The 14,819-nt window shown below is 36.8% G+C and overlaps 1 protein-coding gene across 1 annotated transcript; it reads right to left on the reverse strand.

Moving 5' to 3' along the window:
- Positions 1–1,154: 1,154 nt before the first annotated feature.
- Positions 1,155–14,580, reverse strand: casd1 (CAS1 domain containing 1). Its single transcript, XM_046835305.1, has 18 exons — positions 14,053–14,580; positions 10,866–10,962; positions 10,646–10,766; positions 10,174–10,218; positions 9,984–10,046; positions 9,825–9,869; positions 9,560–9,683; positions 9,251–9,465; positions 6,312–6,734; positions 5,089–5,178; positions 4,890–5,009; positions 4,633–4,789; positions 4,466–4,545; positions 4,274–4,375; positions 3,481–3,621; positions 3,328–3,405; positions 3,134–3,226; positions 1,155–2,182 (listed from the first exon to the last, which is right to left on the reverse strand). Exons 1-18 carry the CDS (start codon positions 14,183–14,185, stop codon positions 1,925–1,927), a joined length of 2,385 nt encoding a protein of 794 aa, XP_046691261.1. The 5' UTR covers positions 14,186–14,580; the 3' UTR covers positions 1,155–1,924.
- Positions 14,581–14,819: the final 239 nt, after the last annotated feature.

Consider the following 14,819-nt stretch of genomic DNA (forward strand, 5'->3'; position numbering starts at 1 on the left):
CTACGAGTAGGAATAAAATGGTACAAAATGAAATTACACACATCTGCTCATTGCAGCAAGCGTCCACCTGGTGGCAGTATGATGACGATGATGAAGCTAGTTTTGGCACAAAATGCGAACTCGAGCTACACAAACGAAGGTCTTTATACATCCTTGTTCGGCGCTTATTTAATTCTGAACGCCCAAATCACTTTATTAAAGAATAGAAATAAAACCAAATTCAACCCATTTACTATAAATAAAAGCAAATTCAACATATTTACTTCTCAAACTTTACTTCATCAAGTATCACATAGATTTATACCCCATACCTAAATTTTAACAGCTGCCACAGTCAGGATCGTGAAAATGATTTGAAATGAAAATGATTTGTCTAAATGTACTCCAACGCTTTGCCATACTTTCAGTTGACAGATTAAAGCTCTGTATTTCTAAACTCCATGTTAGTAAGCTTTAAAAAATAAAGCAACACACAACGTCCTTACAGCTTCAATATACAGTAACAGAGTAAAGATTTACATTCACAACACAGGGGATAGTATATTCAGCTGTTTCTGAAAAGTCAAAGTTGGAAAGCAGAAAACACAGCACATGAGCTGTTTTTTTTTTGTTGTTTTTTTAAACGAATAATCCACTAAAACGTACATTAGTTTGTGGAGCCCCTGCCCTGTTTAAAGCCTTTCCCCATTCTTTAATCCTTCATTAGCAAGAAACCCCCGCCCCATTAATATTCAGATCACAGGATTCTACCAACAGCAGCAGCAGCTTCACTCCACTTGGTTAAAGATATGTGTGAACATTGTAATAATAAATAACAGGGTAATAAAGTGGCACACATTTCCAGATGTACATTAATATACAGAGTCTTTCAGTAGTTAATACGTCGACCCTTTAGCTGATGAATGACACGCGTTTGTTTGCCCAGCGTGAGAAAATCCCATTTGAAGACCTTTGTTAATACCTTTACAAACACTTATTACGCTGTGTTATGCGTACATAAAAAGCTACGTATCAAAATTGTAGCATTCTTGATGCTGTAAAATATATTACATGTCGGTATTACTGGTGCAGAGGGTCACTGTAGCCGGGGGGAGAGAACACAATAAGACAAACAAAACATTACTTGACAGAAACGACGTTTCTGAAAATCTGAATGGATTTCACCTAATTACCTAATATATTTTCAGTTTATGAGTTACCACCAAGATTCCAGGAAGTGATAGCAGATTAGAAAAATGATCAGTACACAAAGTCTCCAGATAAATATTTCTGTTCTTCTAAAGGCCATTGACAGCTTTATATATACAAATTCATTAAATTAGAACATATAAACGCGTTCCAGGTTTCTGATGCCTCTAAAGCCTTTTTACAAAAGAAATTTGAGTTATCTGTTAGACTTATTAATGACCCATGAATAACCCTGTTATTAGGAGAATTAAAATCTGTTGAAAGCATTAATTAAAAATATAAAACCATTAACAATAGGTTTTTTTTTTTTACACAGTAACAAACTGACTGTTGACAAAAGAAGCTGTTGGCATCTGGTTCACTGTGTACTGCATAAAGTATAAAAAAACAAAACCCCATTCATTATTCATCCACCTTGGCTCAAGAAACGAACAAGACAGGACATTAAGGTGACATAAATCCACCGCTGTACAAAGTAAACTTAATTTAAATCATTAAATACTGTACAAATGATAGACAGAGAGGATGCCCATTCCCTCAGGTGTTGGCCTCATTCTGTATAAAATGCGTGTTCACTGTCGTCGAGAAAATGAGTACTGCATCACGGGCTTTGCTCAGAGACGTGCTCGTCAGTGTGTGTTCAGGGAGCAGCACTGTGCCAGCAGTGAGTCTGTTCCTAAAACATCATTTTAATCAGGATGTGTTCCAATGAACACAACACTAAGCACCATCATTCTCAGGCCCAGTTGCTATTAGACAGCACAAGGACAAGTCCCATGAAGAGTCCAGTTGCCAGCAGTCTCTTGAGCAGAGTGCTATTGTCTTTAGGAATGGCCACCTGGGCCAAGTCATTGGTGATCTGCGAGATCTCGTGAGCGACGCACACAAAGATGAAGGTGCTGATGATGATGTTAAGGGAAGGGTTTCCGGGAATAAGGACCAGGATGCCTTTCGTGTCGGCCGCCAGCCAGATGTGGTACTGACAGATGAAGAGCTACAGAAGTAAAAAACAAACAAACAAAAAAAACCATAAATCTTACTGCACTTTTGTGACCACAAAAGGAAATTTTTTATATTTAGTAAATACTTAAGTCTGATTGGCTAGTTTCATTGCTCATTAAGGGGGCTGGACGATGACAAAAACGATTTCTCGTGCCATTTTAAAGCCACGATGTAGAGAACATTACATAAGGATATAAAAAAAAAAAAAAATGCATAAGTACCTTTTGGATCAATAAACCTAAAAAATAAAAACCGTCGGCAAATCAAATAAAGACGGCTAAATTGTACAGCACAACATCGATGCACTGAGAAACTAAAACATTTATTTACAGAATGGAATAAAGACATAATATTCTTTAACAGAATATCCCAGTTATTGTTAAATATTTAAATCCTTGCCGCCAAGATCCACTGTGTCGGTCACGGATCATGGAAACTGAAACTTAAATCTGTCACAGTGGGGGCTTGAATTTATTCACGCACATTAAAAATATTTATTAAAAGCGTCTCTTTTCACATTTTTTTTAGGACGATCATAATGGACTGTAAATTAATGTATTGGGAGAAAACCGGTGGTTCTATGTGAAATCAGACACTGAGCACCCCCATATTACCAAAATGGTACGATCCTCATTTCATAAAACCTCTATACAGATTCAACTGTGAGATTATTTGTCGAATGAGGTTCCTCTTATCACAGCATAGAATCTTCGACTATTTTAGTTCACCCTTAATCTGGACACCTCTATACACCTCTACATATCGGATACACAGTTTTCAGCATGTAAACAAAACACCCGTAACTACTGGAGCCTCAAACAGTTAACCAGAGATCTCGGCACACCCTTAGCCCTGATTTGTTAGTTTTTTTTCCACCTTTGAAAACCATCTTGAACTGCTGAATTTGCTCGGGAAACGATGGCTCATAGCAAAGGCGCCTTACCTCTAATGAGATTTTTCCAAACCATGCGAAAAACGAGCTGTACAAAGAACGAGCATAGCCAGGGATGTTCCTGATGAGAACAAATGCCAGAATCTGCAGGGTATGAGAGAAAAACACAACAACCCACAAAAAACACAGGTTAAAAAAAAAACAGCTGGCTGAAGGAAAAAAAAAAGCACAATTTACAAAATTACCTGCACCACAGATATGAAGGGATGCATCTCATTGCATTTAGTCTTATCTTTACAGCTACTTGCCCATAGAGAATAAGTCTACAGGAGGAGAAATATGAGTTAGGGAAAGTCATATCCAGAGAGGTAGTAAAAGCTAATAGCGTGCAAACTTACTATGAAGGAAACCACCGATACAAAGAGCAAGCAGTTGGAAATTTTGGTGGAGAACAGTGGCTCGCCTTTCGCCTCTGACAGAACCTGACACTTCTGCAATACCAGGTAAATAAAGGCGAACAACATGCCATTGATGACGGCCTGAAAAGAGAAGTGGAAAACCACAATCAGAAGGAAGGCATGCTTATAGCCTTCATGATAAAACTCACAGACTGAACTGACATTTAAAATTGAAAAATTGTTTTAACTCAAAGATCCCTTATGTGATTTTAATTACTAGTATTATTAGAAGTAGTAGTATAACGTGCATGCACTTATTTCTCACAAACCATCGTTTTTTTTAACCTCTTGGATCAATCATGCACGACTTTTACATTAATTGTTCAAGATGTGCAAAGTTCCAGAAGTCCACAGTCCTTCATATCACTCAACTATACCCTGCTTACACATTTTGTTTATCACTCTGGATAGGAACGTCACCTAAACAACCAGAAATAATGTAAAAGCAAAGCCTTCTTGCAACTATTCAAAACATTGTTTACGTCTGGGGCTTATTTGTTGCTTGAGGAATTGGTTTTCGAGTACAAAAAGAGGAAGACGTGTTCAGCTCATTTTAAAAAAGAAACCAAAAGAAAACAGGCTTCATCCGTCTTTATCTCATTAATGAGTGTGTGTTTTGTATTTCTGCTCCTCGCATACATTTTCCATTAATGCTACAGCATAGTTTAGGAAAATAAATATATATTTTAGGTCATGGAACCATTGTACTGCATAAACAAAAGGTATTACTTACAAATCTATCCAGTTTCCACCTGAACCACCACTCGTGGACACTTCCTTGGAGTTCAAAAAGCTTCGAAACAGGCCAGATGGAGAAAACACTCTCAAAGAACCGCTAAAAAAAAAAAAAAGCAAGAATTTTATTTTGAAGAAATGAAGAATTAAGAATTCAATATATTTGAGTGTAATATCTGTTAAAACCCACCTGCGAGTATGCAAAGAAGCAAAGGAAAAGAAGCAATCCCAACAGTTTCAATAAAAGTACAAGGTGCCAGAAACTGCTGCCTGAAAAACAAAGAAACAATATATTGCTTTTTAGACAATCATGAGACAGAATGGCCGTTATAATTTTTTTTAAATATGGGTTATTACCATTGGCTTTTATCTGCAGAACCTGTGGCCAAATGGCCATTGTGGCATAGATGATCGCAAACCAAAAGGTAACCAGAGGCACAAAGTAATAGAACTGGTACGATCTGTCCATCACAAGGCAGAGCACTATGACCAGGAAATTGAGTCTGAAGAGAACCTTGAAACAAACAATCGTTTATAAGACGTTCTGTGTGTGAGACCAAATGTGTATCGACACTGGAAAACAGGATAGGCAGAAGGACGCTAAGAATAAATACCTGGCACACTCTGTAGAGTCCAAAGTCACCCTTTAACCAGAAGAAGGAGAAGTGGCCATACCCTGTCTGGAAGAGATAAGCTGCCACCAGAACTCGGACATGCATATATACAGGTATGAACTGTAAAGAACAGATAAGATTAAATTAAACAGTGATCAAACTGCAAAGCAAAATTATGCACGTGTAATTCCGAACTTACAGCACTGGCTCCGGAGATATGATAGACAAGTATAACTAGCTGCATCCAGCCTTTCCATTCATCTGTCTGTTCTCTGTTCAGCAGTTTGGTCTGGAAAATGAAAGGAAAGATACACAATGTGACAGATTCTCTAAAGGTATATAACAAAACGTTTGATTAATGAGTAGAAACAGGACAAAAAAATGCAAAACAAGAATTTGAAATTGAATAAAAAACCTTTTTGGGATATATTCACAAAAATATAAGCAAATTATCACTAGGATAAGGCAGTCAGTAATGAATTCTGAATGAATTTGGATGATATTAAACATGGCCTTTTGTTATCCTGCTAGCGCACATCATGCATGGAAAGTAAATACTGTCTGTCACTGTGGGTTTGGTGTTGGGTCCCGCGGGATCTCAGTCCTAAAACACTTGTGACAGTAAAACAGGGTTTCTGCAGTTTTCACCAAATCAAATGTAAGACTTTTAAACACCACTAATGAATGAAATTTAAGACCTCTTTCCTGACGCCAAAAACACGCACGTCGTTAGCAACTGACCTTAACCAAGCCATAAATACATGTTTTTCAAGCCAAATATCGCTCAGATTACACTTCTCCATAACTGAAAAATAAAATCTGTTCCACAATTCAAGAGAGATTCATGCCAATAACAGAACAGCTGATTGCCTGTTGGTCTCTTTTGTAGTCGTTATACAGCGAATTATATTTGAACTGGCGAAAGAAAGAACTGCATCACCAAGAAAACAAAAAACAACAACAAAAACATTCTATAGAGCTGCAGGAGCATTTCACTGAGCATTAAAGGAAGAGTTACATGGACATCAGAAAATTAAGACCTCTTTAAAATGATTTAATACCTAGAACTGTGAAATTAAGGCTTTCGATTTAAGAAATTGAGACTTTTGTAGACTTTTTAGGACCCTGCAGAAACCCTGTAAAAACGAATGGTTGCGAAAAAGAAAAAACTGAAGTCTACAGATACAGCACAGCAGTGTTAACATGGACTTTGGTCATATGAAATTACAACAGCAAGCAAACCTAAAACCCCTTCATGGTGCAGTAAGCACATGTTTATTTCATTTTTACATGTCGTTATAAAGTCTATAGTTACTATTATTTCTAAACTCCAAAACACTGACTGCAAAATCATAGAAATACAGGGTAGACTATGACTATGAATTTCAGATACATTTTGTGTAAATGGGAAATTTCCTGTACCTCTTTAGTGTTTTCATTGTAGAAAACCCCCAGCATGAATATATAAATGAGGGGGATGAAGAAGGTTGAGTGTGTGTAAAACTTCTGCTCCTTCATAAAAATGTCTGCACGGTCACACAGGTAGAAGTAAAGCATGATGATGCCCATCTTGCAAATGGACTGTAAAATGTTCTTTAGGATGAGCGGAACTGCAGGAGTAGAGGGTTTCTTCTCCTCGCCGCTCTCAACGTCAGACACAGGTTTGCTCTTCAAGTGCCCAGTGTAGCCAAGTACATGCAACACCAGGAAGCACACAGCAGCTAACAGAAAAAGTCCAGCTGCCAGTTTCTGGAGCATGCTCAGTGGAGAAACACTCTGGCAACACGAACCATCAATCGGCTTCAGAATCTTGTTACATAGGGAGTTCATCAGAACCATGGCACCCTACAAAATTGGGCAGAAAAACAAGTTAGCAGGTAGTAAAAAAAAACACCATAAATTCAATAGTCCAGTAAATTCTCCAATACTGGAATCCTTATGAGGATTGAAATTGTCTTGAAGAATACTGTTAATGTGTACCATTCTCTATAAATAATCATAGAAGACTGTTCTATGAGACATTCCTTAGGGATTAGCAGTTTCTGAAATACTAAAACCAGACATTCTGGCACTTACATCCATGCCATTCATTCTGATGATTGCTGTGAACATTACCTGAAGCTCTAGACCTGTATCTGCATGATTCTTTTTGTATTCTGGTACCACATGACTGGCTGACTAAATAAGTGCATGAATCCGCAGGTGTTGCTAATAAAGAGTGTTTGCCTAGTGGGACAAAATTCACGGTTCGATACGTACCTCGGATTGAAAACAATTTTTAATAAAATCCCATTTGGGTTGGTTTAAATAGTCAATACAAATAAAATTTAATTAATCTAATTAATGCTATAAACGTTTATGTTTATTGAATTGAGTAATCAGTTAAATAGGCACACATTAATTTGATTGGATAAAAAAAAAAAATTAGGATTAAATAGTTTACATTTGTTAGATCCCATTTTGGGTAATACAGATGTGTATATAAGGGTGTGTTTTTACATTTATTAATAAATTTTCTACAGATATGTTCTACTTGACTGTCCTACTTATTTCAGCATATTTTAACAAATGTATGCATTTAAGAATCACAATATTTATTTATTTATAATAGAGCTGCAACAACTAATCGATAAAATCGATAATTGTCGATAACAAAAATTGGTCAACAAATGATGAAAATGATAACACAGCAGGAAAACGTGTGCCTCCCAAGCATTTTATATATTAAACACAACAAAGAAGACTGTAACCTGCAATTTAGACGAAACATCAGCATGGTGAGCAAAAACTGTAGAATCCTCATCATGTGAAAATGGGGTAGTTTAATAACGTGATGGTGTACACTGTTTGTTTGTAACTTCCGGAAAGTCACACGGGATCTGTTTTGTCGTGACCCGCGAGCATCAGGTCACGCAATCAGCTCGCTCGTGACAGTGATGGATTTAATTAAAACGGTGCGAATAAACACTAAATCTAAAAGCAGCAAATAACAGCAGCAGTAAATGATCACAATGTTGTCACTGTTGTGGTTTTCAGCTAATGTTTATGCATTTGTACACCAATGTATATTTCCCCCTTTTTTTTTTTTTATCAACTCTGTCAGCTTGCTGCGTTTCTCTGTTCCATTCTGTTCCAGCATTTGTCTACTACAACAGTAACTAATCTGTTTTAAAATGTGATTTACTGCGGCTTTACTACCTTCAAATGCTTCTTTTCAATGTTTTTATATATTTAATTTATGCATATATCGTTTAATTATTATACAAAATTGTATTAATTATATATTCTAGATGCTTATATTTTCACAACTGAACAAAACATCTGTGTAATTTTTTTTTTAAGAAATTGAAAACAATACTTCATTATATTTTATATAGATTTTTTAAGCATGGTTGTCAACTTGCCAACTGCAATCATCATTAAAAACAATACAAATGTTGATTTACACAAATTTCCTCACCCTGCATCCTTTTTTTTGTTTTTTGTTTTTTTTTACAGAATGAAATCCCCCATGCACTCCTCAACAAACAGCTACTATAAGCTTTATAAAATGTCAAAATTAAAGATTAAACTCAATATGTGGCTTCTGCATTTTTCAAGTACACTTTTTATACGAATACCCTGAATTATGCTTTTATATAGTTATAATTAGCAAAACATTAAAAAAGCCCACATTAACGTATATAAATCGAATAATAAAAATAAAAAATAATAATAATTGTTTGATTAATCGATTATCAAAATAATTCGTTGGTTGCAGACCTAATTTAATCAGAAATTAATCATTCTATCCTTCATTCATATATTGATTCACTTTCCTTAAATGTGGAATTGTCTTGTAGCAAAACTAATATCACTAGACTGTCATAAAAACGTTACGTTACGTTTCTGTAAACGCCGATTACAGAAATTGCACATGCGCAGAGCAAAATCGGATTTTTCGCACTTGTGCAGAACAAATCGTATTTCCAGTATGCTCAAACTGTGAGGCAAAGACTAAACAAATTTGTGGTCCGCCACTTAATATATTCCTGAGGTAAATCAGATTCATGATCCACATGTAAAACAAGGACTGTATGTGCACCGTACCAAAAGTCCTGTACCGAAACGTGTACTTGAACCGTTACACACCAAATGCCTGGTAAAAAAAAAAGGCTCCTGCTAACAGAAATACTATAGCAGAAAAACTCTTTAAAAATTATAGGATACACAATGATGAACGAGTTGCTTGGGTGATTTTGAGCTGGTGACCTAATGAATGAAATATTTGCAAGGGCCAACATGCATTTCTCAGGTGACCAGGCTGCTGATTTTTCCATCTCTACAATGCACATCTGTCCTATACACAATTAAAGACCTACCACATTCCTTGCGCTCACAGGAAGGTGCAGGCCATCTTCTGACTGGGTAATGGTCTCTATAGCAGCTTGCCGTGAGGCCTGCAGGAACTTCACTCTAGCCTGGGCGTTACTTTTGCCGCTGTTCAGAGTGCTCAGTGCTGCTGCGTTATACAAGTCGATTTGCTCGTTGGTGATCATCTTACGATTCTCGCTCAAAACCTTTTCATAGACTGGACCTAGAAACAAAGCGCACAAGGAAAACGATGATTAATAGTCCTTTTGTGCTTGCATGAGCTCTTCAAACATAATAAAAAAACATTTGATACACACCTTGTACAACCCAAAAGACTTCACTGTGCTCAGTTAGTTTTTCCAACGGTGCTGCTATAGATGTGAGGTTCGCTTTGTACTGAACGAGTGCCTCGCTGCTGCCACTGTGCAGTTTTATGGACCACTGGGGGGAAAAATGACAAGCATGAGAACACTGAATAACATGATAGAGCACGGCGGTGCAAAAGGAGAAAAAAAAAAAAAAAAAAAAAGCATTTATACACCTATTTCATATGAACATTTATTTTGTGTGGCTTTGACTTACTGTTGCAGCACCAATGATGATGACATCTGGCTTGGAAGAGGGCTTCTGTATTAAAGAGTAATTAAAAAAAATAAATAAATAAATAAAAAAGAATAAAACATCAATGCTCACTTGCTAATTATTTTAAATTGTCCCAAAAGTTAATTTTTTTGCATTTACCTCTGTCCATGATGTCAACTGCTCTTTAATGGAATTATTTACTTCCGCATGCCATAAAAAGTCCTATAAAGTAAAATACATTTTATCAACATTATTTTAATATTATCTTATTATTATTATTGATTTATTCTTACTTAACTTTTTTTATATGATTATTTCTATAAACATTAGAAATAAAGGAACCACTCACCACATTCATGGAAGATTCTCTATCTGTAAAGGGAATGTTTTCATGCTGCCAGACAAAAGGAGAAAGAAAAAATGTCATTCAATCAGAAATAAACTAAGGGTACTATTCAGTTTATAAGCAAATAATACCCTAAAAATAATTTCCCTCGTTTTAATAAATATATATTTAATTAATTATTTTGGTTTAGCTCAAACAAGAAAACAAAAATATTAAAAATAAATACAAATGACAGTCTCCAATGTATTCTAGATTAAAAATCTTTTGATTTGATGTGCATGATTTCAATTTTAGTAGGTACACGGAAAAGGGTATAATAAAAAAAAAAACAGCCTTGGTATAGACTCTGGGTTAAACTTTAAATTTTTCAGTGCATTCTTTTTCTCTATTTCAAAACATAAACTATATTGCAGAATATCTGTGAACAATTATAGTTTTGCTTCGATTTTAATAAACACAGTGGACTCAAACTAACCTTGTTCCCCTCCTCCCTTGTCTCAGGGTTGACAATGTGGATGAAAGAATAGAAGAGCTGACGAATTCGAGAGTCTCCGATGAACGCTATCCTCTTGTTGGTGAGGCATGCTTTCGCTTCGCTGAAAAATAAAAAAAAAGATTAACGGTGATTAAAAATGTGCTGCTCTGATAACGACCCTGTGATTTATTACAGAGCAACTCACTGTGGTGCGACTCACATGCTTTTGTACTTGTGCAGCATACAGCCATATGGCTGCCATGCGCTGTCTCCTAGGAACCGTCCACTGGATAGGAGCCACTCGCACGTGTCCCGGCCTGTAAAAGACGGATGAAGAGGATGAACACTCTCACGCACATTCACACAAAACACACCAACACAGACCGAGAAAGATACGAAATGCAGAGGCACGAAATGCAAACTCACATGCAGACAGATATATACAAACCAATGGACAAACAAATGTTATAGTCACATAAAACATATAAAAATATTACAATTACAAACCAATTACAATTTGGGATCGCATGACACACAGTAGGGCCAAAGGTTTGTGCACACCGGACCATCACACCCTATTAACAGCCTACTCAAAACAAAGCTGGAAGCACCACTACATACAAAGTCTTTGTTTACAGTTGCAGTTAAATTTCCCTTCATTGGAACCGAGAGACCAGAACACTGTTTCGGTTGTTTAACAATGCACCTGCTCACAAACTCAAAAACAGAACAGACTTTCTAAATATATATCTTGTTGAGGTTGATGTGGAACTCCAGTGTCCTGCATAGAGCCCTGACCACAACCCTACTGAAGACCATTTTAATGACCTAAACCCCCCAGACTTCCTCGTCCAACATCAGTGCCTGATCTCACTCTTGAGTCTGAAGACCGGATATCTCTCGTGTAAATATTTTCCAAGTTAACTATAACAGCAAATGGGAAACTGTGAAAGGTGTAATGCTCGGGTGTCCAAATAGCTTTTTGTGGATTGTCATATTGTTTAATTATATAACATTTCTTTAATGTCTGGCTGCAAAACAAAATGAAGACTGGATTTTACAACTTGTATACACGGGACTCCACCTCAATTCTCTCGGGCAATTCTCTCTAAAGCCCCCAGGGCTCTGTAATATGCTCTTTTTGTAAACATGTTGTATTTGCACTGGGAGCATTGTGCAGATTATTGTACACAAATCATTGCTAAACAGACGTTAACCAAACAGCTTTTTTGGTTGTTTGGGGCTTAGCATGCTTCCTTTCTGTAGAGGCACTCGGCTTATAATGGCAACACAACAAATACTGCTAGTGTAAAATATTTTATAGAAAACTGATCTAAAAAGGATCGCTCTAGGAAATATGTACCATGATCGCATTTAACCGTTTCTGTTCTGCACAGAATTTCAGAAGAACTCTTTCCTTTTATGTAATTAGTTTTTTTTTAATTAATGGCTAAATAATACTAGGATATATTTTTTTTATAGATTTATCATACAATGAACATTCCATGCATACTTAAAAAAAAATTTGCCTTATGCAAATGCAATGTGGCAAACCACCTGGCAGGGCTGCATTCTAAAAATTAAGTTGGATGTGTAGAGATCTCTTCAAACAGGTTGTCCTTCTTTTCATCCATGACATACGTCTCTTGGCACTCCCAGTGTTTTACATGTTAACAAAGCTGACACGCAGCATTCTAGGCTGACAGAAAGATGAAAGTACAACTGGTGATGGCAGTAGTAACACAAAAAGATTTTTTTACTGCGTTGAGACAACACGTCAACTTGACATTGTTGAAATTATGCTGCTGCTATGCTTTTAGTGTGGCTGTGTTGAAAAAAATTAAAAACAACAGAAGTGTGTAATTATGAGACGTTGTAGAGCTAGTCATAGAAGCACCATGATTTAGTAAACAATGAACCACACCTTACTATTGTCTGAATGAAATATTAAATTATTGTACTGTACATTGCAATATCCTACGTTTGTAACTGATGGTTGCCAGAGTATAGGCAGGAAAATCAACACCTTGATGTGATTTTAAAGCACTCCACCAAGGTCATCACCTTTCCACTTCAGGCAATTGTGTAATGCACACCTAGCTGGGTAATATGTGTTTTATGTGTGGATTCACAAGCACACATTAGAAAAAAAATAGGTTTGCGTTGTTGAACTTGCATGTTCACCCATGTGCTTAGTAATTTGCGCTTTGCCGTTTGTTATATTTTACTACTGGTAAAAAAGGTAGAACGTTAATGAAATTTTTATATAAGACATAAGGGATAACATTCAAGTTTTCTTTTTACGTTCAAGTAAAAAAGCAGCAAGAGGTACTTAACTTGTCATGTTGTTATATTATGTTTATGAGAAATCAAAAAACACTCAAGTTTTATCATATATATATATATGTTTGAGCAGATTGTATGTATGTGAAGGCGAGAAAGATGGAAAGGTAAAAAAAAAAGTGAAACTCTACTGCATCACTTATTTGAGGTCAAGATGAAGAATGGACTTAAAACCGTCTTGGCACCACTATGAAAAGGGAGTCAAATGTTTTTGATAAAAGATGTTTGAAACTAAAAGTCAGCAAGAATTTTATTACAAAAAAATTACAAAAAAGAAGATTCTCTAGTTTGAAAAAGGATGCATTCTTCAACACATTCTTTTCTTACTGCTACAAAACTACCACAAACCCAGTTGACCTTTATTTTTTTTTAAATACAGATCATCTCCAACTTATGAAGGAGACGTGTTTCTATGGCCCCACTGTGACTAAAAAAATTCTTAAGTGGAGACATGGCCTAACCTGTCCAGGAGTCATAAAGACTGGTGATCAGTATGGGGTGATATTCTGTCACTTGGTCATAATTTAACATAATATGTGGCACCGGGCGCGTGAACGCGCAGCGGGTCGCGAGCGGAGGACACAGCTACTGGAAAATGGAAAATAACAGTTTTTGTGAATCATTTTTTTTTTTCGGTCAAATGCAGATAAATTCTGCCTGCCTCTCAAATCCCAGTGATGCTAAAGAACCCACAGAATGCTCCGACATATATATATGTATACATGCATATAGATGAAGCTGATGAACTGTCAGTGGAGATGCTCATTCATGTCTGTCCCCACTTTACCAGCTGCGTTACACTTCACTACCCGTTTTCTATGCATGGAGAAAATACCTCCGAGACTTCCGAGAACTTTTACACCTCAATTTCATAATTCGCAAAAAAAACATGCCCCAACACTACATTGAGTATTTCAGACAGGTTCACTGGCTCGTCACAGTGTCATTTCCCTGACATTGCAGCACTCCCGAGCAGCTATGCTAACATAACATAACCACACCGCACCGATGCAGGCTAACGTTCACAGGCACACCGCGCTTTTTACTGTGCACCGAACACTCACCTCCATAATGCCGAGAGACAGCGTGCAGGACGGTGAGGAGAACCACGGCAACGAGAGACAGCAATTTTGCATTCCTGATGCTGAAATGTTGATTTATTTCGCGTTTGCCCAGGCTGTAGGCCAGTATCGCCATCTTTGCTCCTCCATGACAACGAGCAGATGGACGTGCAGCAGCACTTGCGCCCCGCCCCTTTCGGTGAGTGACAAGCTGCCGTCACAATATCCACGCCTCCTCTAGTAGAACCACGCCCCCTGATCGCATGATCGTAGTATTACAACTTGACTTCCGGAAAAGCAGGCACACTGGGTTCAGGCATTTCCGCCCCAATAAGAACTATGATAAATGTTCATGGATACTAAGAGTTGGATATAAAATATTTTTAGAGGACACCTTACCTGAATATCTGGGAAAGTGAATTAACTTCCAACAATTAATTTATTTTTTTTAAGTACCATTTTCTTAATATGTTAGAAAATAGACATTGTCACAAAGCAGCTTTAAAGAGATCCCCATGCATTTTTACCTTTAGATATCTAATGAGAATGAAACAGAATCAGGAACCCTGTTGATATAGGTGAATTCAGATAGATAAATAAAAGCCTAATTATAATAATAATCATAATCCATGCTTGTATCGCTGAAGTCAAGTAGCAAAAATGTGCCAAAACATTAACTTATGGCTGTAAGTTTACAGCAGAGCTTCTTCAGAAGGTGCAAGAGTACAGTATCTGAGATTATCTACTGAAGAATAGTGTAAAGTGATCCT

This window comes from Silurus meridionalis, chromosome 22, assembly GCF_014805685.1.
Source record: "Silurus meridionalis isolate SWU-2019-XX chromosome 22, ASM1480568v1, whole genome shotgun sequence".
NCBI lineage: Eukaryota > Metazoa > Chordata > Actinopteri > Siluriformes > Siluridae > Silurus > Silurus meridionalis.

Coding starts and splice junctions, on each gene's coding strand:
- casd1 (XM_046835305.1), bottom strand. CDS start 14,185: ATGGCGATACTGGCCTACAGCCTGGGCAAACGCGAAATAAATCAACAT. Junction 10,963..14,052: donor TGTCTCTCGGCATTATGGAG/GTGAGTGTTCGG, acceptor CGTCTTTTACAG/GCCGGGACACGTGCGAGTGG. Junction 10,219..10,645: donor CAAGGGAGGAGGGGAACAAG/GTTAGTTTGAGT, acceptor TTTGTCTGGCAG/CATGAAAACATTCCCTTTAC.